Genomic DNA, 27,878 nt, shown 5'->3' on the forward strand with positions numbered 1-27,878 from the left:
GCTTGTCTGAACTAGTAATACAAACCCAGGACACATCAATGAAGCCACATTCTTTAATGAGACAATTCTTCCTAGACAGACATGTTAGCTCCTCTCTGCTTTTCTCTTTGAAACTAACATTTCACGAAATGTAAAATTACACAAAATAAAAAATACAATATATTTATAGAGTGCACTCTACACAGTTTTTCTTTTTTAAAAAGAAACCTTTTAGGCATTTGGGATTATTTTTCAGAGGTTCTGTCTATCAAGGGAACTTGGAAAACAAGGGAGTGGAAGTCAGGGGAACATTTGTTCGCAAACTGAACGACAATACCACGAATTATTATCAAATGGACCAGATCAACAGCAAATCCCAGTGTGAATTTGCTAGTTAACAGGGTTCTCGCACATGATTTAAACAAGCCGAGTGTTTCATGAGTAATACGAAAGTTAGCTTTAGAGGAAAACGGGCCTACGGTGAATCAATGCACAGCCTCATTTTCTCTGTTTGGAGAAACTCCACAGGCTAAAGTTAATTCCTGACCTTTTCCCCGCCCTGGGATTCAGGTTCTAGCTTCTGCCAGAGCAGATCACACCAGAATTGGACCAGGCTGATGACCCAGACCCCACACATTTCATCAGGTCATCAAGGGAATTCTGTGAACAGAAGGAAGCAGGTCTCGGAGCTCCAGACATCCCCAAGGCCAAGCCCCCGACTAAAGGACAAAGCAGGGTAGCAATGTCCCCCTTCAGCAGGGGGCCTGGGTCTTCCTGCCCAGTGGACCTTCTCTCTTGAAGCCAGTGCGTCAATCCCCTTGTGAGCTCCCAGGGGAGCGGTCTGGCCGGCCCCAGCTGAATCAGGGCTTGTCTTGTCTGGGAATACGTCACTCACAGAAGGCCTAAATAAAGGTTTTCATAAGAGTCCCATTGTTTCAAGTTGGCCAAGTTGTGTGTTTTTGAAAATATTCATACTAAAGAGATAAAAATAAGTACCATTGTTTCATGAGGCAAATGCTGAGGCACGGCCAACTCTGTTTCTCATTTGCTCCCACTCTTCCATGGAATTCGTTGATCTTACTTAGGCTTCTAAAGGTCGACACTACAGAATGCTCATGTCGTAGGAAAGAGACCTCTAACAGCCACCTTATATATCCTGATTTCAGTCCCAGCGTTGACAGATGAGACAAGGTAAACCCCCAGAAAATACAAAAATCTGAGAGATGGGATCCACCCTAGCGGGCAGGTTGAACCACGAAACAAGGGGCTCCTGTTGCTGAGTCGAATTCCGCCCCCCCCCCCCCCGGCAGGGTCAGTGATGCACCAGGACTTGACAATGCGGGCGAATCTCCATCAGGGCCAAGAGAGGGCGTGGCGAAGGAGACACAGAAAATCAGGGCTGGTCCAGGAGGGCCCGCTCAGTAAAGCTACGATCGGCATTTGTCACACTGCATTGATTAAGGCTCTGACAGCTGATCCTTTACATACATACATATATACAGACATATATTATTATTAATAATAATACTTTGCATTTTTTTCTGTTTTAAGGAAAAAAATATATTTCCATGCATTTCTTCTACCTTTCTTTGTACTATCCTTTGTTTGTTTTACTCCCAGCCACCATTTTAATTAGGCATAGTCCTCTGGGGACATATTCTGATCTTTAAAAAATATAACTTTTAAGATTTTACGAACACTCTGTTTAAAATGCCATTGCTTCATCCCAAAGGAATTCTGGTGCTTGGGAGCTATCTCAGGTCTCACGGAAAACACTCTCTGTGCTGTCCTGTGTTCAATACCAACCAAACAGGACTTACGGTTATGTAAACACTATTTAAAAATGATTCCAACATAAATACTCTTTTAAAGCTAACATACCACAGCTTTTAGCTCATAATGCCCATAGATGCCTTAATGAAATGCCATTCAAAACTACCTCACTGTTTGAAGTCCACCTGGAGGTTCTAAAATTATGTAAACAACATTCTCTACACTTCTCTAGAACACGTGCCAATGTGGTGAATTCTGATTGCAAGTTGTTGATTGAATACTAGTTAGCCTGAGCAAAGTTACCAATGCACTCTTTAACCTGACTGCTGACAGGAAGTTAGTCACAAAGTTGACTTGTCCCACAGATGATGATTCTTACATAACTTTTAATTAACCAGTTTTCAACAGTGTTCACCCCACGAGGGACCTGAACTGGTCCTTCATAGGCTGTCTTTGCACATCTTGCAAATGCAGTTTGAATCAGTTGTCAAGAAGTCAAGGTCAACCACAGGAAGTGCCTTTAAAGCTGGAGGAGGAAATGGTCTTCTAGGCCCATGGAATCCCAAGCATGGGTGGCATCTTCTCAAAGTCAGCCAGTAAAGGAGTATCAGGAGGATCCAGGATGTTTTCTTCTCGGCAAACTGGGGTCTCTCACTGGCAAATATGTTGCTGGAATTAATAGTGGATGCCTCAGCCTCCCAGTGCAGTTAGGGATGAGGGAATCCCAAAGTGGCAAGGAATGCCAATGACACAGACCGAAGGCTTGATGTCAACTAGTTTTGTGACGACGATTCTCATACTCAAGCTCTCTCTGTGCACTGCTTACTGTGGGTCCTTTTTTAGTCCTGACATCCATATTCTCAGGTTTCCTGGTTGACATGTCCCTGGCAGATAGAAAGCCAAAGTCTCCAGCCAAGCCGGTGAGTAACAACTCAGCCATGGCCAAGCTCTTATCCTCACTGCCCAGTGTAGACGGAAAACAGCCTGAGTCTTCAGGACACAGTCACGCTCCCTGGCACCTACAGAAGCACATCCAGAAATAGAGGAATGACCAACCCAAAGGCCGGCCTCTTGCCCCAGAGGAGCATGGGACAAAGGGAATGAGTATGACCAGGCGTAGCTTGAATGGTAAGTAACTTCAAAACCTTAATCTTAAGAGCCCATGATTGATAATGTTGTAGCCAGAATCAAAAAACATCTTCCCTCTTCCTTGTTGGCCAAACTTCATCAGAGACAGACCTCCAACACTAGATTCTGAGTTTTTGAGAAAAATACTATACACCGGTTTAGGGCAGATTCACAAGGTGCTATTGTTATAAAAAACATTCTCAGTTCCTGTCTTTCAAGAACATCGACATTATTTCTTCATGTGCAGGGCATCCTGGAACTTGGTGCTAGTGTATCGGGCGTGAAAGCCTTTCTTATTGATGGTGTCATCCGTGTGGAATTGAATCATTAGAGAATCTCCTGCCGAGTAGATCTCTTCCAGTGGCTGAGGGAAGGGCAAGAGAAAACCAGGGGGACTTTAGGTCAGTTGGCTGTGGTTGGAGTTTTAAATACAGAGGATGAGATGGAAGTTACATGAGAACATAGGAAGGCCAGTGCTGTCATGAGGCGTCCCTGGCATTAGAGACTCTGAAGGGCGTCAAAACAAGCTCCTTTTCAAAGGAGAACATTGCCAATTCTGCTGCTAAGAGCTCCCCAGGCCCCACTTTTTCAAGACAATCCTAGACGCACAGCTCACATAGAATCTACTGGTTGTTACGGGTACAGATGGGCCAGGAACTGCTCCAAGTACTTTCGGATCTTACCTCATATATAAACCTTACGACAACTTTATAAGGTAGTGTGATCTCCACTTTACACTTAAGGAAACTGAAACTCAAGTTCATACAGCTAGACAGGACCCAAGCTCAGGTCTGACTGTGAAGTAGGTACCCCCCCCGCCCCCCCGCCATCCACCAGCTCTAGGGTCACGTTGTGACGTGTCTCCCAGCAGACCAAACACCAAAGCCCACGGATTCAGCCTATGTCCCATACAAGGACAAAACGTGGGAAGGAACCTCTAACAAACCTTTTGTTAGAAAGGTTTGGCCAAGGGGGTCAATGAACGGGAGCCAGGTTCCGAGGCTGCTGTCTGCCAGCTCACAGTGGGACCAAACTGGGCTTCCCACACATCTCACTGTTCAGGACTCTCCAAGGTTTTCCTCCGCACACGGACCCCATAGTTTCAAAGACTTTATTAAAGGCATGGCATTGGTGACGTCCCACTTTGCCACCTTTTCTTTTTGGGAGGGTGAGGGAAGACAACGGGAAATTATTCAGAGACTGACATAAACGCCATTTTGAGGTTCCGATCAGCAAAAGCAACACTAGTGACTCCAAAATGATCTGATGCAATTTCAGCCAATAGCAAAGAAGCTTGTACAACCAGCCCTGGAGGCAGAGACAAGGAGGGGCGGGGCCAGTGTGAGCACGCCCAGTGTGGTGCAGCCAGAGAGTGACCGGGGCCCTGTACTGGCCCCTCCACACACTCGCACTGAGTGCCAACTGTATGCCAGGCTCTGGGTCAGGTGCTGGGGAAATAGTGAACAAAACAGGCGTGCCCCGTCCGGGGTTGGAGGCTGAGGAAAGAAAAGGTAACGAGAAGAGTGATGATGATCTGGAGCATAGCTCTGTGCTCACAGGAAGAGTGATTCGGGATATCGGAGGAGCTTGGAGTTGCTTGGGGAGAGAATTGTGAAAATACGGGATATACAAAAGCATGATTAAAAAAAAAATTTTTTTTTAAGCCTGAAGGCCAAATGAAAATGAGGATTTGGGGGAAGGGAATCCTTTGCAAAAATAGTAGGAATATCCTCCAGGAAAACGCTCTTACATAGCCGACATTGGTGTGAGGCCCTCCTGATCTGGTCCCAGGCCACCCCCTCCCCCCCACTCCTCTCTGACTGCTCTCCCTGTTTGTATCCCGCAGGCTGGTGCTAGGAGTGGCTGGGACCCAACCCCCGCGCCCGTGGCACCTCACGCTCTGAATCGTCATGCTTGGTCCCGGGCCCCGCAACCGGGGCGCTCACCCCGGAGCCGCAGAAGCGGCCGAGCCTGGGCGCGGTGCTGTCGTAGCCGTCGTAGGCCTCCATGTAGTCGTAGCCACAGTCAGCCTCCTCCTCCACCTCGAAGGTGCGGAATATCAGCTCCACGCCGTAGCCGTCCTCCGCCACGATCACCCAGTCACAGCGGGCCTGGCTCGGGTAGTTGTTGTCCCCAAACTGGGCGTGGGAATACAGCTCTTTGGTGTGCACTTCGGCCTTCAGCCTGCCCCCGCACTCTGGAGCGGAGAGAGAGCCGCCACGCCTCCTTGGCACCGAGAACCGTGCGGCGCCCCCACCCCCTTCCCAGCCTGGGCTTTCTCTCTCCACACCCGCATGCACGCAGGCCAGCTTTCTGTACGAGGCCTCGCCAGTGCCCTTTAGGAAAGCCTGGCAAATTTCATCATCCCATTGTACAGAGGCGTACATAGAGGCCGAAAGGTCTGAGTTTCAGGGCTTACTGTGAGGGTCCAAATTGGCCCTTACCAGCCAAGATCCTATGTTCCCAGGCTGGGCCGCATAAGGCCTCCGGGAATACCCGAGCATGCTTCTGGAAAAAGCTGGCTGGCTGGATCTTTACCACTTAATAATCACCTGAAAGTGCTAGAAGCGCCTGAGAAGGGCTCCGGAGCCCCACCTACTTACTGTAATTTGTAACTGTTGCCAACAGAGGGCACCAAAAGCACATCAGACCTCCAGGTGAGCTCTCAAATCTAGAAACCTCAGATTATGGACTGACTTGCTCGTGCATCTGACAGGGCTGACTATAGCTGACTTTGAGGCTCCTGGGGCCGGGAGGGGGGGCGCCCACAGGTGAGCTGGGCCGCATGCTTTGGCCTTGTATTCTGTAGCACTGGCTTCTGGGTTTTTGACTAGGATGGTGATTCTGGTTGGCCTGGGTCCCACACTATCTTGTCTAGGCCACTGGAGACCACATAATATAAATGGATACATGAGAGTGGTCTGAGATTAGTAAGCACCAGAAATTCTGAAGGTAAGTTCCTCCACTGCCTGTCTTCAGGGTGCTCCACACCCCGGGGTGGGGGACGGGGTAGGGGTGGGGGGCAGGCAGCTCCTGAAGGTGTGGCTGCTGTACTGTCTGGGAACACCCGCAGGCCCAGCCGGCCCCAGTCCTGCCAGACAGCCGACTCTTTTTTTTTCTTTTTTAAACGTTTATTTACTTTTGAGACAGAGAGAGACAGAGCATGAATGGGGGAGGGTCAGAGAGAGAGGGAGACACAGAATCTGAAACAGGCTCCAGGCTCCGAGCTGTCAGCACAGAGCCCGACGCGGGGCTCGAACTCACGGACCTCGAGATCATGACCTGAGCCAAAGTCAGCCGCTTAACCGACTGAGCCACCCAGGCGCCCCCAGACAGCCGACTCTTAACCCTCCCTGTGCTCTTGTTTAGAATTTCCTCCAGGTGTGAACCGTCTTTGGGAAATTTCGAGTCCCCGACGTGACATGGGTGGCAATGAAATGGGCGCAGCGCAGGGCAGGATGCCTTCTATCCACCTTGCCAGATCCTCTCTCCATTCTTCCCCACCTGTTCCGGGCCTTCAGAGGCTGACCTCTAGGCCCACATGGACTAGCCCCCTTGCCCTCCGCCTTCTGGGTTGGGTTCAGCCATGGGGAACACCAGCAGATGAGAGGAGGAAGGAGAGAGGTCAGGGTGTTTAATCCCAGGCTCCCTCCCTGCCTGGTCACCACAGGTTGTGTTGTTCAACTGAAGGGCACAGCTCCAGGTGGGGGGAAGAGGGTTACTCTGCTTGCATACTCCCTTCTTGGGCATCCTGGCCTGGGGTATCACCCCCTGCCCCCACCCCCATGTAGTTCTTGGTCCTGGCTACTGCACTGCTCTTTATGGTGTCCCCACACCCTGCCTGACCCTTTGTAAACAGTCCCTTTTAAAATTCTCCTCAAATAATGATTCATTTCCTGCTGGGACCCTGACCTACTTTTTCTGTAGGGACTAGAGGGTAGAGTCACCAGTCAATGGCTTTTAACCTTCCCTAGGGGAAGCTGGAACCCTCAAGGAGCTTGGAAGAGTTCTGCAGACACCAAAGTGTTTTCTAGGTGGGCAAGCTAAACCACCTAAGGGTGCCGGGTGTCATTTTGTTTTTCCTGATTCGTATCTTCTGGCTCTGAAAATAAACTGGGTGGGGTGGGGGCTGTTAAAGCTCACAGGGTCCCAGGATCATGAGCTCAGACTCCAAGTGGGCCGCGGGCAGCCACTGCTTTGGCAAAGGGCCACGGTCTAACACCGGGATCAGAGAGTCGGTTATTTCTGTGAGTAATGTTCTAATGGCAAAAGAGCAGAGCCCATTTTCTTACTGACATTCTTCTATTTAGCAAAATAGATGTGTTAGTTACACGCATATACATTTTCCTCCAAAGGACCAAATAGAGCTATTTACATTTTAAGTGGAGGAAAAATAATAGATAAAGAACCATTTTCCATTTTCCAGAACTTGTCCTTAGAGGGTGAAAAGGGCTGCTCCCCACCGCTCAGCTCCCAGACTTTCGGATTTCACAGACCAGTCAAATTACAGATAAATTTTGAAAAGAGGATGGGAGGAAGGAAGGGAGAGAGGAAAGAAATGTGACACCAACAATGGGATTGCCCACTTCAAATGCTGTCGATTAAGGACATTAAGAGAAAACCACCCTTCCCCTCATGGTTGCCCACGTTTCGTTTTTGAAGGGACATTTGATCACACGCCTCCTACCCCCCAAGAGTCAGAATGAAAGGCAGTTCCTTCCCTGCCGCCGTCACCCGTCTGTCTCCAGTCTACATGGACATCAGCGGGCGGTTGGGCATCCTCACTCACGTACCTGTGCTGTGCATTGCCTGGAAGCCTTTCCTCTGCACAGAGGCATCCGAATAAAACCTGAGGAACAGGCTGCTGCCTGAAGCCACCACGGGGTCTGGTTTCTTGCTGCCACAGAAACGGCCAAGGATGGGCGCCAGGCTGTCGGCTCCGTCGTAAAGCTCCAGGTGGTCGTAGGCACATTCTTGGTGCTGCTCAATCTCAAACTCGTTGAATGTCTGGGGAATGGAAGAGCAGAAAGTGAGGCAGGGGCCTGGCACTCAGCTGGGGTGGGGGCCGCCTCTCTGGGGGCTGGGAGAGGATGGGGCGAGGCAGGACACTCGTCTGCCCCCACCAGCCTCGTAGGGGGCATGGCGCCCAGGTGAGGACAGCGACATCTACAGCGAGAGTCTCAACTCGGGCCCTCTGCTGGTCCCCAGGCACCCCCACGAGGCAGTTACATGAGTGATTGCTGCTGTGAGTACTTTGCGGGTGAGATGGCTGGGCTCCCAGAGCTGAGATGCTTGTTGTCAGCCCCAACAGCAGCAATGGCCAAGTGCTCACTGCGCCAGGAGCTGTTTTAAGCGCTTCACAAATATAACCTCGTATAATCCTCATGCCCCTGTGCTGTGTCTACAACTACAACCCCCATTTTACAGATGAGGAAACTGAGGCACAGAGAAGTCAGGCGACTTGCCCAAGGTCACCCAGTGGTAGAACTGGGCCAAGGCCAGGAGGTCTACCTGCAGAGCCCTTGCCTTTAACCTCTGCACTATACTTGACCATGAGTGATGTGGATGAGGTTGTACGAAGTGCTCGCTGCTCTGTGTCTGCACCCTCATAGTGTCTGGCATTCGAGGAGGGTTTTTTCCATGCAGAGTCCTGTGCCAAATGTTCACGAACATTTTCTCACTTAATTCTGATGGTGCTGTGAGCTAGTATTACACCCAATGTGCAGAAGGGGAAAATGAGTCTTAGAAAAGTGTCTTGCCCAAACTCACACAGCCAGAGGAGGAGGGAGCTGGACGTGAGCCCCAGCCAGCCTGACTCCAGCCCACACTCCTAACCATCACCAGGCTATACTGCCTACCTCCTCCCTGCCCCCTGAAGACCGTCCCCCAAAGCTGGCCGGAGGAGCCCCTCAATTCTAGGCCGTGCACCAGGGACTGGGCAGCTGAATGACTTATGGCCTGCCCATGGCTTCCAGGGAGATGGGACAAGGTGAGAGGGGACAGTGTTAAATGAAGGCGTGAACCAAATGACAGAGCAGGAAGAGAGGACTTGGGGGGATGGGGTTGGTAAGGAGGGTCTGAATTCATAAGAAAGTTTCTGGAGAGACAGGACAGGGATGGAGATGGAGAGGGGTCATTAGCAGTGTGGGCTCTCGTAGGAATGATAAACACAATAGGAATGAACAAAGCCCTTCACACCTTACAGAAAGGGAGCTGGGTGGAGGGTGGTACAGAGACAGTGGGCAAGAGCAGGAGGGGGGACCAGCGGCATCAGGGTGGGTGAGGCAATGGGAGGGACACCCATGAGACACCTTGTTGCGGTGCCCATACAGTGAAACACCAGCTTCTTGGGAAGTATTTGATTCACATTTTCTGTGAAAGCAAAAAAATGTGTAAGCATTACATTTTTGCGTAAGCAAAAAGATAGAGCATGATCAGTATATCCACCATGCACTTCCCAAGGGAGTTTTTTTTTTTTACTAGAAAACTTGTAAATTTGAGATCTGGCCTAACTCTGGCCACTGGATCAGTTGCTTCCTTAGCACTGTAAAGAAGAGGAAGACGTTTAGCAACTGCTAAAATCTTGCGCCCTTTAGAAGCACGACTTCCAGTTGTGCAGGCTGCACATTCCCACCCCCAGGGGGCGCCATTCCCCAGCCCGCAGCAGAGAAGAATGTTGTCGGGAATCTTCTCCCGCAGAAGGCAGCGTTGGGGAAGGAGTGCCTTACTCTAAGGCACTCTACTTCACCCTCACCCAGATTCAAGGCTGTTCTGACACCCAGGAAGGCCGCCGCCACATTTCCCCCATGGGCAGCCACGCACATGGGGTGCCCGCTGTGAGCAGCCTGTGGTCGTGGGCTCTGCCTTCGCCACCCCTCACTGCCCTGGGCCTGGCACAGACAGACACCAGCACCTGCGCTCTGTTCTGGCGGCCCATCGCGTACCTGTCCTCCCCTCTCTCACCTGCCAGCAAACACCCTCGAAAGTCCCCGGAGCCATTGTCTGCTTATCTTCACGACCTCCTTTGTTCTCTCCCATTCTCCCTGCATTATATTGGCCCATGTTTCGGAGGAACATCTATGTGCCTTCTGAAGAGCTCACAAACCTCAGAGTCAGAAAGACCCTTTTAAAAAACGTCTGTCTGGAGTATACCTTCTCCAGCTAGCAAGAGAGTTTTACACTCCAGGATCTGGGATACTCTGGGGGCTGAGAAACGAGATTGGTACCACAGACTAGTTTCTCCTTTGAAATAACCAAGTATGGTACGCACACGTACAATCAAATGCACGAGGGACTTTAAGGAAATGCCTGGAAGATACATATTTTTTAACTCAAGAGAGAATTAGCATAAATAACTTAATCTCTTATTGTTAATTTTTAAAAATGTAAGTTCTAGAGAAATACGGATAATAATAAGCATCCACTGGAGAAGTCTGGGCAAGAAGAAACATATATTTTTCCCATGCATGTACATACACTATTGTGTATGCATAGGAAATTTCTGGAAAGATTTTCCAAAAAGCGCTCAGAGAGGTCATTTCTGGAGTGGCCATGGGAGATCTAGAAGCTTTTGATTCCCACTTGCCAACGCTCTGTACTGGTTACTTTTTTTTTTAACCCTGAGAATGTATTGTTTTGTCAAAAATTACAACTGGAAACAAGCAAATCTGAAATAGCTCTACCGATCTGTGCCGTGAATGTCACCTCATACCGGTACCACTGTCAACAGGTGCTCTTTAGAGGGCTTTTCTCACCGCCGCCCTGTGCTGAGAGCTGTGTGTATGTCCTCTCTTAATCCGCACAGCAGCCCGCGAGGGGGGGTTCATTAGCATCCCCATTTTCCAGATAATGAAACTGAGTTCTGGAAATGTTGAGTAACTTTCCCAAGTGTCAGAGCTGGAAAGTGGCAGCACAGAGATTCACAGCCACATGCCTCTGAAACCAAAGTCCATGTTGTCCATAAACTATGAAAATGACTCACGAGTTTCACCCTGTGGCCCGCGGTTGAAGAGATGTTCCAGGTACACTCCCTCCGACTGGGGTATTTGTCAGGCCAGTTGGGGCTCGCCAGGGTCCCCTCTGCACTGCTGATCTTGTGCGCACAGCCAGCTAGGGGCGATGGGGGGACACATGCAGAGAGAAGCAGTTCACTTGTGGGCAGCACCAGAGGCCCTCTGGGGGAGTCTCCATCTCTCCTTCTTATTTGTCATGTGGTCATTACCAAAAGTGGGGGCAGGGGTCAGCCCGAATCAAATGTCCCCTGGCTAGAGATTTGTTGATTTATTTGGTTTCGCTGCCTTCCTGTGGGCTCAGATGGCTCATCTTTCGCACTATCACCATTCAGGTCGTGGTTATCATTGGACATACGGTAGTGGGTGGTCAAGACCACAGGCACCGGGTCAAAAGGACTTGGTCCCACTGCCTTCAAGCTGTGGGACTTTGGGCACTCACCTAAGCCTTGGTGTCCTTATTTGTAAAAGGGTGCCAGCTTGGTAGGGGGATACGTGGATTAAATGAGATGATACATGTAAACGGTTTAGCAAGTACCCACAGAGGTCTTCATCATTGTGCTTTCTTTCTTAAAAATTGTTTAAATGTTTATTTTTTTGAGAGAGAGACAGACCACAAGTGGGGGAGTGACAGAGAGAGAGGGAGACACCGAATCTGAAGCAGGGTCCAGGCTCTGAGCTTGTCAGCACAGAGCCCGACGTGGGGCTCGAACCCACAAACTGCGAGATCATGACCTGAGCCGAAGTTGGGCTAGCCAACTGAGCCACCCAGGCGCCCCCATCACTATGCCTTCTGCCTGTACTTCTTTCAGATTTTCAAAGCAGTTTCATTTGGAGACTACAGAGGTTGCCCTGGTTATGGTGCAATTAGCAGAGACGGGTTCCATGACTTCCTCAGTGTGTAGCATTTCGGTCAACACTTGGAATGTGTCTCCTCTGGGCTGGGCACTATGCCAAGCATTCTGAATGCTTTCTCTCATCTGATCCTTCTCACTTTCCAATGAGAAAATAACTTGTGGGGCTGGGCGGGGTGGGGGGGTGACTTGCTGGGGAGGGGCGGGGCCAGGACTTGAACCCAGGCCTGCTGTTGCTGTAAATGGTTGGGGAACAGAGGGAGCGTGTACCACCCCTGCGTAGCCAACCAATGCCGCCCCGCCCCACGGCTGCTGGAGGGGGCAGTTGAGGGGAAGGGGAAGGGGGAGGGGGCAGGCACCAGAGGGAGGGGGTTTCTGCTCATTGCTGCCTCCACTCTGCAGCCACACAGAGCACAAATGCCAGTAGGGACAGAGGCTCAGCTTCTGGAACATCTGCTGCCATACCCCCCGCCCCATAGGAAGGCAGCAGCTGTTCAGTTGGCGCGACCTTAGTGGGGTTAAATCCCTCCTGGCCTCCCCCACACCACCGGAGGGAAGCTTCGTTCTGACCCAGGCCCACCTCACAGGAATCTGACAAAGACTTTTAAGTTCCGGGATGACAGGTCCTTCCAAGTTCTTCCAACCTGCCTCCCAACCAGCCCACTACTGCCCATGTCTGTGTCACAGAGCTGGGCTTGGAGGGTGGCCTGTACCCTGCTTCTGAAGCTGTCTTAGCTCATCCTGTAACATGTCAGGTAGGCCTGATCAGACTCTGTGCACCCTAGGCAAATCTCCCAACTTGAAATGTTTGTCCTGAGGGAACAAACATTCTTCACATCTTCCTTCCTCCTGATGCCCTCTGTGGGGCCCTGTGCTGGGGCCAAGGTCTAGAGGCCTGGGTGCTTATCAGAGATGCCTAAACTCCCTTCACAGGCAGGGTGATAACAGAAGGAGGCTCTTTCCAGAATGACTGGACATTCAAAGGCATCTGGCCCTGAACTCTGAGTAGTAAATGGAGCAGGGAGCAATCCTTTTCCAATTCCGTTTTATTATCAGACCTGCATATGGCAACTACTATTATGATATAGATGGTCGATATGCATTGACATTTCAAGTGCTTAATAGGTGCCAGACTGTCTGAAGTGCTTTCTAGGCATGCTTTCATTTAACCCCCGTACACCTTTAAGAAGGGGTATGTTTAGTCTCTTTTAGAAGAAGAAACTGAAGCTCAGAGAGGTTAAGTAACTTGCCCAAAGTCACAAAGCCAGTAAGTAGCAGAGTCAGGGTTTAAACCTAGATGGTCTGATTCTAGAGCCTGGGGGTGTAACCACTTTGCAATAATCACTCCAGGAGGGCCCCTGAGGGCCCCTGCAAGCCTCCTGGGGAATGCCACCCTTCAGCAGGAGGTCAAGGAGGAGGGAAGGCAGACACTGAGGGCTCGGCAGACCAGAAAGGCCCCTCGCTCTCACTCTTACACATGTGCACACCTTGGCGGCCAAGGTCAGCCGTGCCTCCCAGCTGCGGTCTAGCCTTACCTTCTTTACAGTCGTGCCCATTCTCGTGGAGCCGGTAACCGTTTCTGCACCGGCACAGATAGCTCCCAGACGTGTTGACGCACTCGTGCTGGCACCCGCCGTTGTCCTTGGCACACTCGTCCTTGTCTGAGGAGATCAACAGACTCTCCTAAGGGGGAATGCCAACTTGGGAATGTCCCTCCCACCTTAGAACTCTGCTCAAAAGTAGCCTCCATCAGGGAGCCTCCCCTGTACACACACACACACACACATATACACATGTATACATATATATATATGTATACATATATATATATATACACACACATACATTCTTTACCCCTGCTTCCTGCCAAAACAAGGAACTCCTTAAAGGATAGTCTAATATTAATAATAGTAACAATAATCAAAATAACTGCCATGTGTTGAATATTTATGCGATGGGCACTTCCCAAAGCACTTTCTGATGTTTATGTATTTTTGAGAGACAGAGAGAGAGAAAGCATGAGCAGGGGAGGGGCAGAGAGAGAGGGAAACACAGAATCTGAAGCAGGTTCCAGGCTTCGAGCTGTCAGCACAGAGCCTGACACGGGGCTCGAACCCACAAACTGCAGATCATGGCCTGAGCTGAAGTCGGACACTTAACTGACTGAGCCACCCAGGCACCCCTCCAAAGCACTTTCTACGCAGTATCCAGGTTTGTTCTCATAGAACCTTAGGAGGCAGGTGCCTATGCCCCCATTTTACAGGTAAGGAAACTGAGGCTGAGAATGCTAACATGCCCAAGGTCGCTCAGTGAGCAAGCAGCCTATGTGACCCAGAGGCCTGGGCTCCTCCTCCCCGACCCCACACCACCTCCTGCCTGTGGAGCAGATACGTGTGCGGCCACGAACCAGATGGCTCAATGCCGGTCCTGCACCACCACTCCCAGCCGTTGCGACCCTGGGCAGTCCTTGAGCTCTGTGCCTCAGTGTTCTCACCTGTAAAGGGGCACAAGTACTGGTGTCCTCACCTCATAGGGTTGTTGGGAAGAGGAAATGAATGAGTACAGCGAAAGCACTTTCAAACAGTGTCCAGCCCAGAGTGAGTGTTAGCTTGTATTTGTTATTATGCACGAGCTCAAGTATTAGCTGCTGTCATCTTTGTGGTTCTTGTAGCTCAGGCCGGCGCTGCTCACAGCGCCCACCAAACTGGCTTCTTCCTGTAGCAACCGAGGACCGGCCTCCACCCCCAGCCCCCGGCACCGGGTTAACTCCAGGGGTCAATGGTGTCTCCCTGCCTTCCTCATACCCCACCGTGATGTGTCACCGAACACTTTGTGTTTTAGTTTCCTGAGGACAACTAAGAATCCATACAGAATAGAGAGATGAGGCCCACCGAACCCTTAGGTACTGGAACCACAGGCTAGGAAGAGGCCGGGAAGGATTGTCCCTCGGGCAGGCACAGCCCTGCCCACACCTTGATTTATGTATTTTTGAGAGACAGAGAGAGAGAAAGCATGAGCAGGGGAGGGGCAGAGAGAGAGGGAGACACAGAATCTGAAGCAGGTGCCAGGCTTCGAGCTGTCCGCTCAGAGCCTGACACGGGTCTCGAACCCACAAACTGCAGATCATGACCCGAGCTGAAGTCGGACACTTAACTGAGCCACCCAGGCACCCCAGTCAATTTTTGACTGTCTCTCAAAAATACATAAGTCAATACACCTTTCTGGCCTCCGGGACTGGGAGAGATCCCTGTGACTTCAAGCCACCCACTTTGTGGCAGTTTGTTACGACAGCCCTGTAATAATATAACCACCAATATAAAAAAATAACAAAACAAACACAACCCGGATCCGGGCATGCCACCGCCAAGGCTGAAATACTGTGAGGGCAGGGGCAGTGGGCAGAGAGGGGGTGAGCAGGTGCCCCCGAGGCTGAGAGCCTACACAGCCATGTCCCCCTCGGCCTGGGACCTGGCCTCCAAGCCCCCACACCTGAAAAGAAGTGGGCCCTAAAGCCCCGTTTGGAGACCGTGTTGTCTGACTTGAACTCCACACGCATGTTGTTGCTCTGGGAGGTGATGGCCTCGGGCATCTCGGAGCCGCAGAACTTGCCATGCAGCCGGGCGTCGGGGGACAGGCCGCTGCGCACCTCCACAAAGTCGTACTTACAGACCTGCAAGGGAGCGCCACGGGGAGCCGCCCGGTCCTCCCGAGGCCCCACCCCACAGTCAGTGCAGGACCCCTTCCTGACGGCCACACCCTGCCTAGGGGCCAGACCGGCTCAGCCTCATCCAGAAGAAGGGAGGGGCTTCTCAACTCTTACTGGGGTCCCTCTGGCCCAACGCGTAGGCAACACGGGGCTCTCGCGACTAGCACTCTGGCTGGAGGGCTCTACCTGGGCCTTGGCCGACTTGGTCATCCCATGACCACTGCCCAAAGGCGGAGACAGGCAATTCATACCACCCTGGTCCCCGGGTGCGTCTCACCCCCTCCGTCACCCTCAGTAGGACGCGAATCCCCAGACTCCTACCCCAGGGGACATCCTTGTCTTGACCGCCTCCCACCCCCAAGACCTGCCTCCTCCACTCTGGTCCTGATTCTCCTTGGGTCCGTCAATGACAAGAGGACCAAGGCTCCGTGTCTGCAGAGGACAGACAGCTTAAACTGCTGCACCAAACGCTCCCAGATTCTGCCCCGCAAAGGTAGTATGACTATAGGAAGCTACGTCCCTGCCTGCCGAGCCCCTCGCTGGTCTGCAGCCCCGAGCCACGTCCCCACACAAGGAATTAGAGCGCAGAAGCATACATCATTGCCTTCCAGTTCAAACACTTCAAACTGGAGGGAGATCCGGTACTGAGCAGGGGCCACCACCTGCCAGACGCAGTTTTTGTTTGTAGGATACTCCTTCGGCCACCCAGGGCTGGTGATGGTTCCGTTCAGCTTGGTAATAAAACCGCCACAGGCCACTGCACGGGAGAAACAGAAGCAAGACTCATTTGGTTTTCGTTCCAAGTGACTGCGATTTCCCCCCAAGCAGCAATAAGCGGGCTGTTCTTTAACACAAAGGAAAAAGAAAGAAAGAGAGAAAGGTTGACAATCTGAACTGATTAATCCCGCAGCGTTTCTCCTAGTCGGCTTCAGCTGAGCATTTGGAGGGATGAAGCTGAGGACAAGCCTTCACCGCTTTTTAAAATGATGACAACACACGCGTGCTTACCTGTCGCTCAGGGGCATAGCCGGGGACTCCACATGACTTGGACCAAAGGAGCCTTGGCAATGTTTGTACCGAGCTGTGCACTTTACCTGGCTTACACGAACAAGCAGGGTCAGCCAGGTGGGCAAGGAAAACGGAACGCCAGGCAGTTGGAAATGGAATGAGTGAAATGAGCTATCAGCTGAGTCACACCTAAGGGCGCAGAGTTTTTCTTTGCTTTTCTTTTTTATCTGATAATCATGTGAAGTGTTCACGGCCACGGAAGAAAATGAACCCGTCAGCGCCTGGGATGGAGTCCTCGTAATTCGGGCAGCCCCCTCGCACGTGGGTGACTTTGTGGAGCTATTTTTCCCTCCGAGAGCCGGGGACATCACCCACCACAGATCATGTCACCTCACAGCCAGCCGGCTTCCCCCTCTCCTCCCCACTTCTCCTAACTTGTCCCTTATCCTGTCTCATTCTAGCTTGGTGGGTCCAACACCAACCTTCACACGTCTTCTTATCGGCAGCCAGCTCGTAGCCAGGGTCGCACGCGCACTTGTAGCTGCCCAGAGTGTTCACACAGCGCTGCTCACACCCGCCGTGATCTGGCCAGGAGCACTCATCCACCTCTGTGGGAGAGGAAGGGGACCCGGCTAAATCACCACAGAGCTGCCTGGTCTGTTCCCCATCCCATTCCACGCCCCAGGGCCCCTGGCAAGTGACCTCTAAGAACAAGAATGGTGCCTGGTGACCACCTCCCAGGGAGGCTCATGCCCACGTCTCAGACACTGGCAGCAGCCATAACCAAAGGAGAAGTCTCGAGAACATAAGAGTAACTTGTTACCCAGAGGGAGGGCTCCTCTGGAGGAGATCAGGCCTGGATGATTTTATTCTTTGAAGGGTTCAATCAGGGAATACAGTGTGATTTTTAAAAAATCTCTTCCACACCGGAGACTTAATCAGTTTTAATGCCATGGAATTGAGGTTCCTCCCAAATATGGCACTTCTCAGGGACATTAAGTGGAAGATAAGAACAAAGGGACGCATTTCTAGAGGAAGATATAAAAGTATTTTTTAGAGACAGAACCAGAACCTGTGATTTAGCGTTTTAGAAATAATCTGAAGAGGCGTGCTCAGGGAGATCTTCAAGATTACAGAAAACACTGAGCTCTCAGGTTAGCCAATACTCCCAGGAGAAACCGGGGGAGGCCACAGTGCGACTGAGTTAGCAGGGGAGTCAGATGGGATTCAGCACTGACAAGTGTCTGGTGACATGTTTGGGGCAATTAAATAACACCAAGCAGGATACCAGGAGAGCTGTCCCGAGGAGCAACACAGGAGTCACTGGAGAATCTGCCTGGAAATGTCAGCCCATGCATCACTGGAGAAAAGAAAAACCCAGGCAGTGGGCATCGCCCGGGAGAGGATCAGAAATGAAAGGAAAAACTCCTGATTTTCCGTTGCCAGGCTGTGGTGCATCTATCCCCGAGAGGGGAGGCTGTGGCCTCACTGAGCCAGAGAGCCCAGAGAGGGCACAAGACACGGAGGCATCTTCAAAAACAAAACAAAGCTGAACGAGCCCAATCTAGGAGGAAGAAAGGGTGGGGGTGGTATGGGTTCATAACATCACGGAAGGTAGGAATAGAGCAGGCACGGTGTCGTCCGCAAAATCCTCAAAGACGGCATTACACGTAAAACGAGAGAAACCAGGACATCTTGCAGTTAGTTAAGTCCTGAAAAGACCCCCCACCCCCACCCCCAGTCCTGCCCTTAGGCGGTGATCCTTTCAGTAACATTTCTTACAGATGGCTTTGCAGGTCCTGCTCGAAATCCCCCAGAGACAGGACTCTCACTGCTTTTCAAAAGTATTTCTTATCCTTTGGAATTTGAATTGTCAAAACTCTGGCTCCGTGCAACTTCCAACCCATTGGTCCTGCAGAACACGCAAACCCTTCAGCCGTGATGTGTCCCTCGGAGCTGCCCTTTTCTGACTCAAATAGACCCATTTCCTTCCAGGCTTCCTTGTCCACGATGCACAAAACACTCATGCACCTGCCCGCTCTTCACTGGGCAAACTTAGGTAATTCTTAGAGTGATGCGTTGTTGGGCTCAGCCAAACTTAAGTAAGTTGGTCAGGAGGGGGGACTGAGTTCAGGAGGCATGCTCTAGACAGGGGTTTGAAGTTGTCCGTGGGCTCGAATAAATGCAAGCATTAAGTATGCTAAAATAGTAAGCAGCTGGCAACCACTCATTCCTTTACAAAAGGCAAAGTACTTTCTTTGACATTTTCGAGAAAGTATAGGAGGAGAATCAATGATAAGAAGAAACGGAAAGAGTCCAGTGTTCTAGAGTGAGCCTCACAGACCTCGGTTGGATCCACCACTGGATCTTACCCCAACCGGTTGGGTGATTTAATTTTTCTGAGTGTTCCTCCTGTGTTAAAATGAGAATAGTACCTACTTTTAGGGTTGTGGGGGTTGAAAATGAAGGGTGTGAAGTACCCAGCATACAGACATCTGGTACGGAGTAGCGCTCCCTACAGACAACAGGAAGATTGCTTTTGAAATCCCAGTGGGTGGACAGCTATGCTGATGAAGGGAGTGGAAAGGATAAGGTTACCTGGGCACACCCGAATCAGGTGAGAGCACAGTGCAAGCCTGAGGAGGGGAGCGAGACAAAGGTGTCAAAAGAAGGACAAGGTGTCAAAGACTGGCCAGTGATGGAAGAAGAGATGGGCAGGAAGGCAGCACAGCAGAGTCAAGAAACTGGCAGGTGAGCGCAGGGGGAGGGCAGAAAAGAATGATGGAAGAAGCTCATCAAAATAGACCATGACAAACACAAGACCTCACAGCTGGGGGGTGAAGGGAGACTCTGATGCCAGAAGATGCTATGGCAATAGGCAGGACACACGTTTGTCATCGGCAAGAAAGGGAAGACCACAGATGAACAAGTCTCCTGGTGCCATCTTAGCCATGTGGAGGGAGAGAGGCTGGTAGATTGGATTTGGGCTGAAGGCAACAGGAATATAGTTCCTCCGGGGACTAGAAGGGTAGGATGTTTGTTGAGCCCAAGAAGGCGGGTGAAAGATACAGGGTTACATCTGAGCTCCCTCCAGCTAAAGCAGTGGGATGTTTGGCCATTTTCAACTGTACTCCAGCTTGAGTGGATGGTGTGGAAGTGTACCAGGGCGCCACTCTTGGTGGGACACTGGGTGTCCTTGGAACCACTCCCACACTTTGATGAAGCAGCATCTGCTCCAAGCCCACAAGTTCATGCTTGCTCTGACCTACCGTGGTCAAGAGCCAAGCGTCCCCCCAAAATCTGGGAGGCTGTGGGTGTGGGTAGGAAAAGAAAAGGCTGAACTAGACAGGGCTCAGCCATACAGAGTGGTAGCTCTGTCTTCCTTGCCTTCTTCAAGTGGTAGTAGTGAAAGAAGGTACCATTCTATGCTTAGGTCATGAGATGGCTCAGAGAGGATGCCAACAATTGTTTCAGAGAGAGTCGAGGAAAGAGGAGTCAGGGCACCTCCTTAAGCTTTTGAAGAAGCACCTGAAGGAAACCAGTCCGCCTCATCAACATCCCATGGTGGTCCATTGGCACTGGGAGAGAGGAGTATGGGGATCAAGGTGGGAATCATATTCTTTATGTGAGGAGTATGGGACCAAAATGGCTCTGCCAACCTTCAAATGCTGCTGCCATCTCCCAAAGTAAGCGGAGATGAGCTCTGCCTGCTGCCAGGCCAGCGGGCTCGGAGAGGACTGCCATCTGGCACCGAGAGAGGGATGCAAAGGCCAACTGGCACCCTGGTCAGTGCCATACGCCAACTGGGCTCTGGGCAGAGGCTCGTGCCAACTGGCACCAAGGCAAGAGCTTCTTCGGCTTGGTCCAACTCCTCTGGGTGGACCTTGTAGTCAGTCTTCCAGTTTCTTTCAGCGGAGGAGTCCTGACACACGCACTGGGTGCTGTGTGTTCCCAGGACACCCTACCGATGGCTTCTCTGGAAAAAGGCCGGGCCGTCCAGTCTCCAGATCTGCACTGACCGATGTGGTCGCCACCAGCCTGTGTGGCTATCGAATACTTGAAATGTAGCTGGTCCAAATTCAGGTGTGCTGTGAGTGTAAAAGACGCCGGATTTCCAAGACTTAGTATGAAAAAAACCCTAAAATGTTTCGTTAACTTTGTGTATGTAAATTACATATTAAAATGATAGTATTGCATGTGATGGTAAATGATTATAAAACTGATATATTGGGTTAAATAAAATATATTCAAATAATTCCACCTGTTTCTTTTGGGGGGGGGCAGGGTGAGGGACGAGGTTGCTACTGGATAGTTTAAGATTACATATGTGGCTCACTTTTGTGACTTGCCCTCTTTTTCTGTTGGACAGCACTGCTCTAGACTGCGGTCTCACCTCATTCTTTCTCCTGGGAACCCCGAAAAGTAAGCAGGGAAAGCAGCAGGAAGCTCAATCCACAAATGAGGAATCTGAGCCTCATTATTCTTTCATCTATTCATTCCCTGCCCAGTGAGTATTTACTGAGCTGAGTGTGGGCCAGGCGCGGGGAATACAGTGGAAAACAAAGCAGGTACGATCCAGTCTCAGAAAGGAAAACTGACCTGCCTGAGAGCAGACACCTACCTAATAAGGAATGAGGGCGGGATGAAAAGCCGAACCTGGGACACTAAATCCAAGGCCCCTTTCCCCATATTCCCATGGTAATAAGGGGGCAGAAAGGCGACAGGTGTCAGAATCACGTCACAAACACGAATGAGAAATTCAAGCCCCCTGACTTTCCCTTGCCCGAGACTGGCAGGTCTTTGTAGTGGGAAGAATGCACTGGGGACCCTACAGAGATCCGGGGTCTGTTCTGGCTCCGCCAGTTTGGAATTTCAGTTTCCTCAATTTAAAAGTGGGGGTAAAAATAATGCCTACCAAGGGGTTGTTCTGAAGACGAAGTGAGATATCTCATGCAGTTTCTAGCACACTCAGTAGACCTCTTTTCTTTCCCCTCCAAGAAGTGTTCTGAGGTTTCCAGCAATCCTGCTGCCCGTTTTCAGGTTCAGAGTCAAGCTTACTGACATCAAGAAGACATCAAGCCGGGCCTGTGCATTAAGTCAGTGTAGACGGGCCTCAGTAAACATCTTCCTGGGCATCTAAAAAAGATGTTTGCGAGCCGAGAAGTGAAATGCCCTTGAAGTGTGAGGCGGGGCAATGTGGCCCTGCCCCCAGGCTGGGGGCCTCCCGGGTCCACACGTCCATGGTCAGTGTCATCACCCATTTGCCTGCAGTTCTCTTTCACCACCTTGAGCTCCTGAGGATGACTGTGCCTTCCTGTGTCCCCAGCCCCCAGCACAGCACCTGACACATGGCTTGATGGCTGCTGAATGATGGCTAACTGTGGAAGAAGAAGACGATGGTATCTTCTAACCAGCAAATGGAGCTGGTTATCGTGGGTACTGAGAGCGAGCCAGCTCGGTCCCCCACAAACCAGTGCAGCATCACAGAGGAAGCACTCCTTTCCACTGCGTTGATTGGCATCTCAGGAGGGTTGCCACACAAAAAAAACCAAAAAACAAAAAAACAACACAGGATGCTCAACTACCTTTGAATTTAACATGAACATTTCTTACCATTTCTCAGCAAGGTATGCAATGTTTGGGACATGCTTATACTAAGGGTCATTCTTTATCTTATATTCAGATTTAACTGGGCATCCCCCCCCCCCATTTTTGGTAAATCTGGTAACCCTACACTCCAGCTTTAGCTGGTCCTCTCAAAAACATGCCTCACCGAACCAGGAATGAGGTGTGGGTGGGTCGTGGGTTTCCGACTCCCCAGCACCCAACTTACAGAGCTCAGGGTGAAAGTCAGAGGAGAAGGACAGAGGTAGAATAAAGCCTCATAATCATTTGTGACATGGGGTAAGCAAACTAAGGCCTCCTGAAGCTGTGCACGTCCCAGTCCCTGGAACCTGTGAATCTGTTACCTTACTTGGCAGAAAGGGCTTTGGGAGTGTGATTAAATTAAGGATCTTGAAATAGGAGGTTATCCTGGGTTATCTGAGTGGGCCCACTGTAGCCACACGGGTCTTATTACCGAAAGAGGGAGGAGATCAGGGTCAGAAAAAGAGATGTGACAGTGGAAGCAGAGGTCTGCAGTACAGCAGGGGAAAGACCCAAGTGGCCAGTGCTGGCTCGAAGGTGGAGGGGCACCTGAACCAAGAAATGCAGGAAGAGGCAAGGAAATCCGACCTCCGGAACTACCAGATGACAAGCTCGTGTTGTTTTAGGCCACCGAGTTTGCGGGAATTTGTTACAGCAGCAGCAAGAAAATGATACCTGGCAAGAAGAAACTGTCATGTCATTTTTGCCAGAGACAAAAATAACCACTTCAAAGACTCCTTTAGCAAAGACAGCGCATGGGTCTAAACATTATACCACGTGCATTTGCTTACACTGTTTCATGTTCCCCTGTCAGCTCTGCAACAACACATCTGTAGAAGTGGAAGATCTGGGATTCAGAGAGGTTGTGTAACTTGCTTAAGGCCACCCAGCGAGCGGCGCTGCTGCTAAGTCACACGCAGTCTGGGCCAGGTTGGGTACCGACTGCGAATTTCCAGGCATCTCAACCACAAGCTTGAGCTGCGTTTGAATTATACCTGCTGTGGCCTGGGTTTTTTTGCTTGGGAAAGAATTGATTACATTTTTCCTCCCATTGTTGAAAGCATTATGATTCTTGTTCTGTTTCTGCTTGGGTTTTGCTCTCGCAGATGCCTCAAGACAAAAGAAAAAGAATCCCACGTATCTGTGCGGCACTTTCCAGCCTGTGGAGTCTCTCGACAGCCATCAGTTTGTTGGGGCTTCACCACTGGTTAGGTAAAACGGGCAGATTTCTTCCCCTTGTTTGACAGAGAACAAAACTGAACTCTCAATAAAGGACAAAGAGCTGCCTGCTCAGGGGTGCACGGCTTGAAATGGGTTTTTCTGACACCTGTCCGCTTATACAGAATCTGGGAGAAAGGGCTAAAGAGGGGGCAGATGGGGAAAGTGGGAGTAAGAGAGGGACCGGGATTTCTGGATTGGCACAGCCAGGAGTCCTCGGGGAGGAGAGGAAAGCAGCTTCCTACTGGATGTGAATAGTGCCACGCATCAAGGGAGCTCAGGTGTGGATTAGATAACACCACTCAATGGCTGCTGGTGTGCCACCAGGTGCCCAATCACAATGTGCTGGGGAGTATCCATGCTTCCCTTTGAGAGTGTGGTCTGAGGGGCTTCCAGGAGGTCCCCGAGAGCAGGGAAGGAAGACCTGCCCACACGAAGGAGTCCTGAGAAGCCCATTCTGCCGGGGCCAGGAATGCTGGTCTTCCCATGGCATTCTGGGTCTGCTTTCATGAAGACTGCAAAGCAGCCATGGAGGTTTGTTCCCTGAGCACCACCCCCTCACTGTCCTCCCCACCCTGACACACTTGAGGGTAGACTTGTAGGCTGGGGGTGGTGCCTCGGCTGCTGAAGACCGAGGCTGCCTCTCTGGCCCACAGCGGGGGACGTAAAACAGTGCTGCAGAAAGAGTTGGGGCTTAGGGGTCAGACTGCGCTTGGATTCTTGATCAACCACTTAACTGAGTGACCCAAGCAACCCTTCTCGACTCTAACCAAACGTGATCCAAACCCAACTCAAAGGGTTATTCAATGACATCCTGTAAACCAAGTCCCTTGCACAGTTCCTGACACACAGTAGGTGCTCAGTTAATGAGACTGACTGCACAAATATTTATTCTTATCAATGCTCATTCCCTAAGGTTCACTAAGTTGACCTTGTAAACTTACTAAATCTAATTTCGACGCCAAGGCTGCTCCTGCTCCTGAGTCCGTGGTGGACTTTGTTAGAGGCAGCTCCGCTATGGGTCACCGCCTTCTCCCGGCAGGGAGCCTTGTTTGACGCTAAGGTTCCACATGGGTTTTATGATTCTTAGGCCAGGGGGGCAATACCTCTTCCTGTGACTAAAAATGGAAACAAACTGCTAATTCATACCCTTGAAAAAATTGGCTGCAAAGCCCGCTTTATTGATAGAGCCATCGGACACAAACTTCATCCACATTCTGTTGGAGCTCGATTTCACATCTTCCGGCTTCTCGTAGCCACAGAAATGGCCAATCAGGGCACTCTCTTCCGTGGGGCCGTCGCGGATTTCCAGGTAGTCGTATGCACAGCTGTCATGCCTTTCAATCTAAACAGAGAAACAGAGGCAATGTGAAAGGTGACGGATGGTCTGGCTTTAAGGTTTTTTGTGTAACAAGGGAACCGAAATAGCACTCTCAAAAATCTAGTCTAGGGTGGACCAAATTGTGCAGACTAAGAGATGATAAGTAGGGAAGAGCGATTCTACAAAACATCCTGGGATCCCCTCCCAGACTTTTACTTCCCCCCATCTACCCAGGCAGCCATCAGAAAGGAGGTGGAGACAATTTCAAAGCCTGCAAAGATTTTGATATCAAATGCCCAGGTACAATGCACCATGAGCTTGAAACGGACTTAGGTACCTGTTTTCAACCAAAAAAATGGAAACCCGTCTTTGTAGAGCACAGAGTGTCTGGCAGAAGTTTATGTTTACTTCCTCCTGGGGAAGAAACCCTGAGCAGTACTCACCTCAAAAGCTTGGAAGGTAAGCCCCACGTGAAACCCTTCCGAAACCGTAATCCTCCAGACACATTCCTTGGAAGGTCTGTAGTCATCCGGGTAGTTGGGAGATTGAATCTGACCAGCATCTTTGTTAATATCTCCCCCACACGTAGCTTTAGAAAGAGAATCGGGAAGAGAAGGAATGGGGTCCTTGGTCAGACCTTTAGGAAGGAAATTCATGGCCACTTATCACCACTAGGTGGCTCCACTTGGCAACATTTTCATTTCCAGCCAACCAAGACTGTGCCTCCGGAAAGGCACAATTTCATTCGTTTGCAACTCTGAATTTTTTTCATATAAAGAAAATAACCTTGCAAAGCAGAGGTTCTCCACCTTTTCTGTGCATCAAAATCACCTGGGACATTTTTTGAGCTGTGGAAGCAGGGGCCATGTCCCCAGAAATTCTGATGCAAGTGTGTCTGGGGGCGGGGGGGAGGGGGGTGCTCCAAGCAGCTGTGATGTTCGAACTCCCCAAGGGATTCTAATGTAGAGAGCAGAGGACTGCTGGTGCGGAGGGACCCACACCTGCACGCATGCGTGCACGCGCGCGCGCGCACACACACACGTTATTTCTTTTATAAAAACAAAATTTTGGTGTCTGCAAAATTACAATTTACCCAGTAGGTGGGACAAACTGAAGCAGAAATGCCCTGGTGGCAGCCGCCTAGAGCCCAGACCTATGTGTTCCCTCAACTCGATCACCAGGGTGGCCTCAGAGGCCCTTTCAAAAAGTGTCCTTGTAAATACCCTGATATTGTCCCAAGTCTTCTTTTCATAAATGAAACAGAGGCCTAGAGAGGTCAGGTTCTTTTCTCGGGCTCACACAGCTATTCAGAGTCTGCTTTCATTTCCCTAGGGCTCTACACCTGGGACACGCTCCCCAGCCCCACTGGAGTGGAGTCCAGCGGGTGGTGACAGGTGGACGACACCTGTCGTGACGTGAGCACAGCTGCGGACCTGGGGATCCTCAGCCCGGCCCCTGCGGTGGTTGCCCCTACCCCTCACGGCTCTGGCGGCTGCCACGCGTGCGGGGGTGCAAGAGGGACAGCGGGCCGCGTGGGAAGGTCAGAGGTGGAACGAGAGCCCCCCCTGCCGTGAACAAACCTTCGTACACCGCGAAGAAACCCTTGCCCAAGGTGCTGCTGCTGCTCCGGAACTCCACCCAGAGCCGGCTGTCCGTGGAGGTGAGGGGCTCCGGGGCCCTGTCACCACAAAACCTGCCTGGGAAGGGGAGAAGACGGGTCAGGCCGCCGGCAGGGCGGGAAGCAGCTCCTTACAGACACGAGGCCGCGTTTCTCCAAACGTCCTCAAGGTGAGCGGTAACCCTAGCTGTGGCCATTCTCCTGCAGCACATGCAGGAGTCACAGATGGAAGGAAGCAGTCACCCGGCCTGTGTGTCCCCTTCAGGCTGACTTCAAGAGAATGCCAGACTCCAACCAATCCAAGTCCCCGGAGTGTAGCTCAGGCGCCCCTCCTCTGCCAGGTGGGTCCCGCCCAGGTGCTGAAGGTGTGGCGGGATAATGGTCCCAGATAGTGATGAGCCTTTCCTCCCCTGGTGTCTCCCACTACATATATGGCCCTTCTTTGGGGGCAGAGCATGCCTTTAGGAAGAGAGTCTGCTTTCCTCGCCCCAGAGAAGAGATGCCAGAGAACACATGACAAAAAACAAAACAAAACAAAAAAAAACAAACCTTCTTGGCTTTTGAACTTCCCAAGCCCAGTCACAATTACAAAGACTTGGGAGAACACACGATGTGTAAGAGCACATGTTTCCATCCTGGTAGTCTTAGAAAGATTCCTAAAATAGATGAGTGAGGGGACTAGGGAGGAGAGGGTTAGAGAGGGCACAAGGGATGCTTTGGAAGGACCCTGTGCCCTGTCCCACCTTGAGCTAAGACCCTTGATGGAAAAGGATGATAGAGACCTCAAGTGGGTTTGAGGGTCTGGGAGAAGGACAGGACTGCGCCCCCAGTCCCTGGGCAGAGCCTGGAAGGGCGACAAGATCTTTGATCCCCATGCCCCACCGGGGGTCAGAACGGGAGTGTGTGCATGGCTCATCCAGACATTAGGCCAGGATACAGGCATGCAGAGTTCTTCAGGCAAAGGGATATGGAAGTGAACTTCCCATAGTCCAGAGGATGTGGGGAGCCATAGAACATCACCCACTGAATGTCTTCTAGGGAGACATGGACTTGGCACCAATCTGAACTGGCCTAGAATTGAGACAAGAAGGAGGCACAGCAGCCACTGAGGATTCTTTGCTCAGACAGAGGACTGGAGACCAGACAGGCATGAGGACGCTCAGCAATGCCAACTGAGATGGCAATACGGATGCCCCCCTGCCACCGTGCCGTGGCACGTGCCCTTACTGGCACCCCCACCTCAGGGGAAGAAAACACAAACTGACCAAAATTAATTTCCCCTACCTGATAGAGAGGGGCTCATAATTGCCGTTGAAATTCTGCTATTGAAAAATACAAATACATGTGTATTTCTCTGACACTTGGGTATGAGTCTGATACTTGGATCTTTCACAGAGGAAGAGGCGGAAGGCCGTGACTTCCCAATGTATGGTAATCTTTGGCCCTATAATTCCCAATGTCGTGTAAAGATGGCAGCCATGGCAAGGGTGGGGATGGGAATAGGGTGCGACATGGGCTGGGTTGTACTGATCAGTTCACAACACAGACCAGTCAAGGTCTATTTGGACCGGAAGCCATGGTTCTCTCAAGCACTGACTGCGTAGGTCGCTCAAAAATC

General features: G+C 51.0%; 1 protein-coding gene across 1 annotated transcript in view; it reads right to left on the bottom strand.

The window, feature by feature from the left end:
* Nucleotides 1-39: 39 nt before the first annotated feature.
* TLL2 (tolloid like 2) overlaps nucleotides 40-27,878 on the bottom strand; it is a 124,889-nt gene continuing 97,050 nt past the window's right edge. The window contains exons 11-21 of the mRNA XM_040486021.1: nucleotides 26,223-26,339; nucleotides 25,086-25,231; nucleotides 24,471-24,666; nucleotides 16,940-17,065; nucleotides 16,046-16,206; nucleotides 15,233-15,413; nucleotides 13,279-13,404; nucleotides 10,862-10,989; nucleotides 7,674-7,887; nucleotides 4,827-5,077; nucleotides 40-3,244 (exon numbers count right to left, since the gene is read on the bottom strand). Of these exons, the coding sequence (XP_040341955.1) occupies nucleotides 3,110-3,244; nucleotides 4,827-5,077; nucleotides 7,674-7,887; nucleotides 10,862-10,989; nucleotides 13,279-13,404; nucleotides 15,233-15,413; nucleotides 16,046-16,206; nucleotides 16,940-17,065; nucleotides 24,471-24,666; nucleotides 25,086-25,231; nucleotides 26,223-26,339 (1,781 nt within the window). The 3' untranslated portion in view covers nucleotides 40-3,109. The remainder of the gene's footprint in view (nucleotides 3,245-4,826; nucleotides 5,078-7,673; nucleotides 7,888-10,861; nucleotides 10,990-13,278; nucleotides 13,405-15,232; nucleotides 15,414-16,045; nucleotides 16,207-16,939; nucleotides 17,066-24,470; nucleotides 24,667-25,085; nucleotides 25,232-26,222; nucleotides 26,340-27,878) is intronic.

Source organism: Herpailurus yagouaroundi, unplaced genomic scaffold (genome assembly GCF_014898765.1).
Source record: "Herpailurus yagouaroundi ecotype Mexico unplaced genomic scaffold, PumYag 163, whole genome shotgun sequence".
In the NCBI taxonomy this organism is placed as follows: domain Eukaryota; kingdom Metazoa; phylum Chordata; class Mammalia; order Carnivora; family Felidae; genus Herpailurus; species Herpailurus yagouaroundi.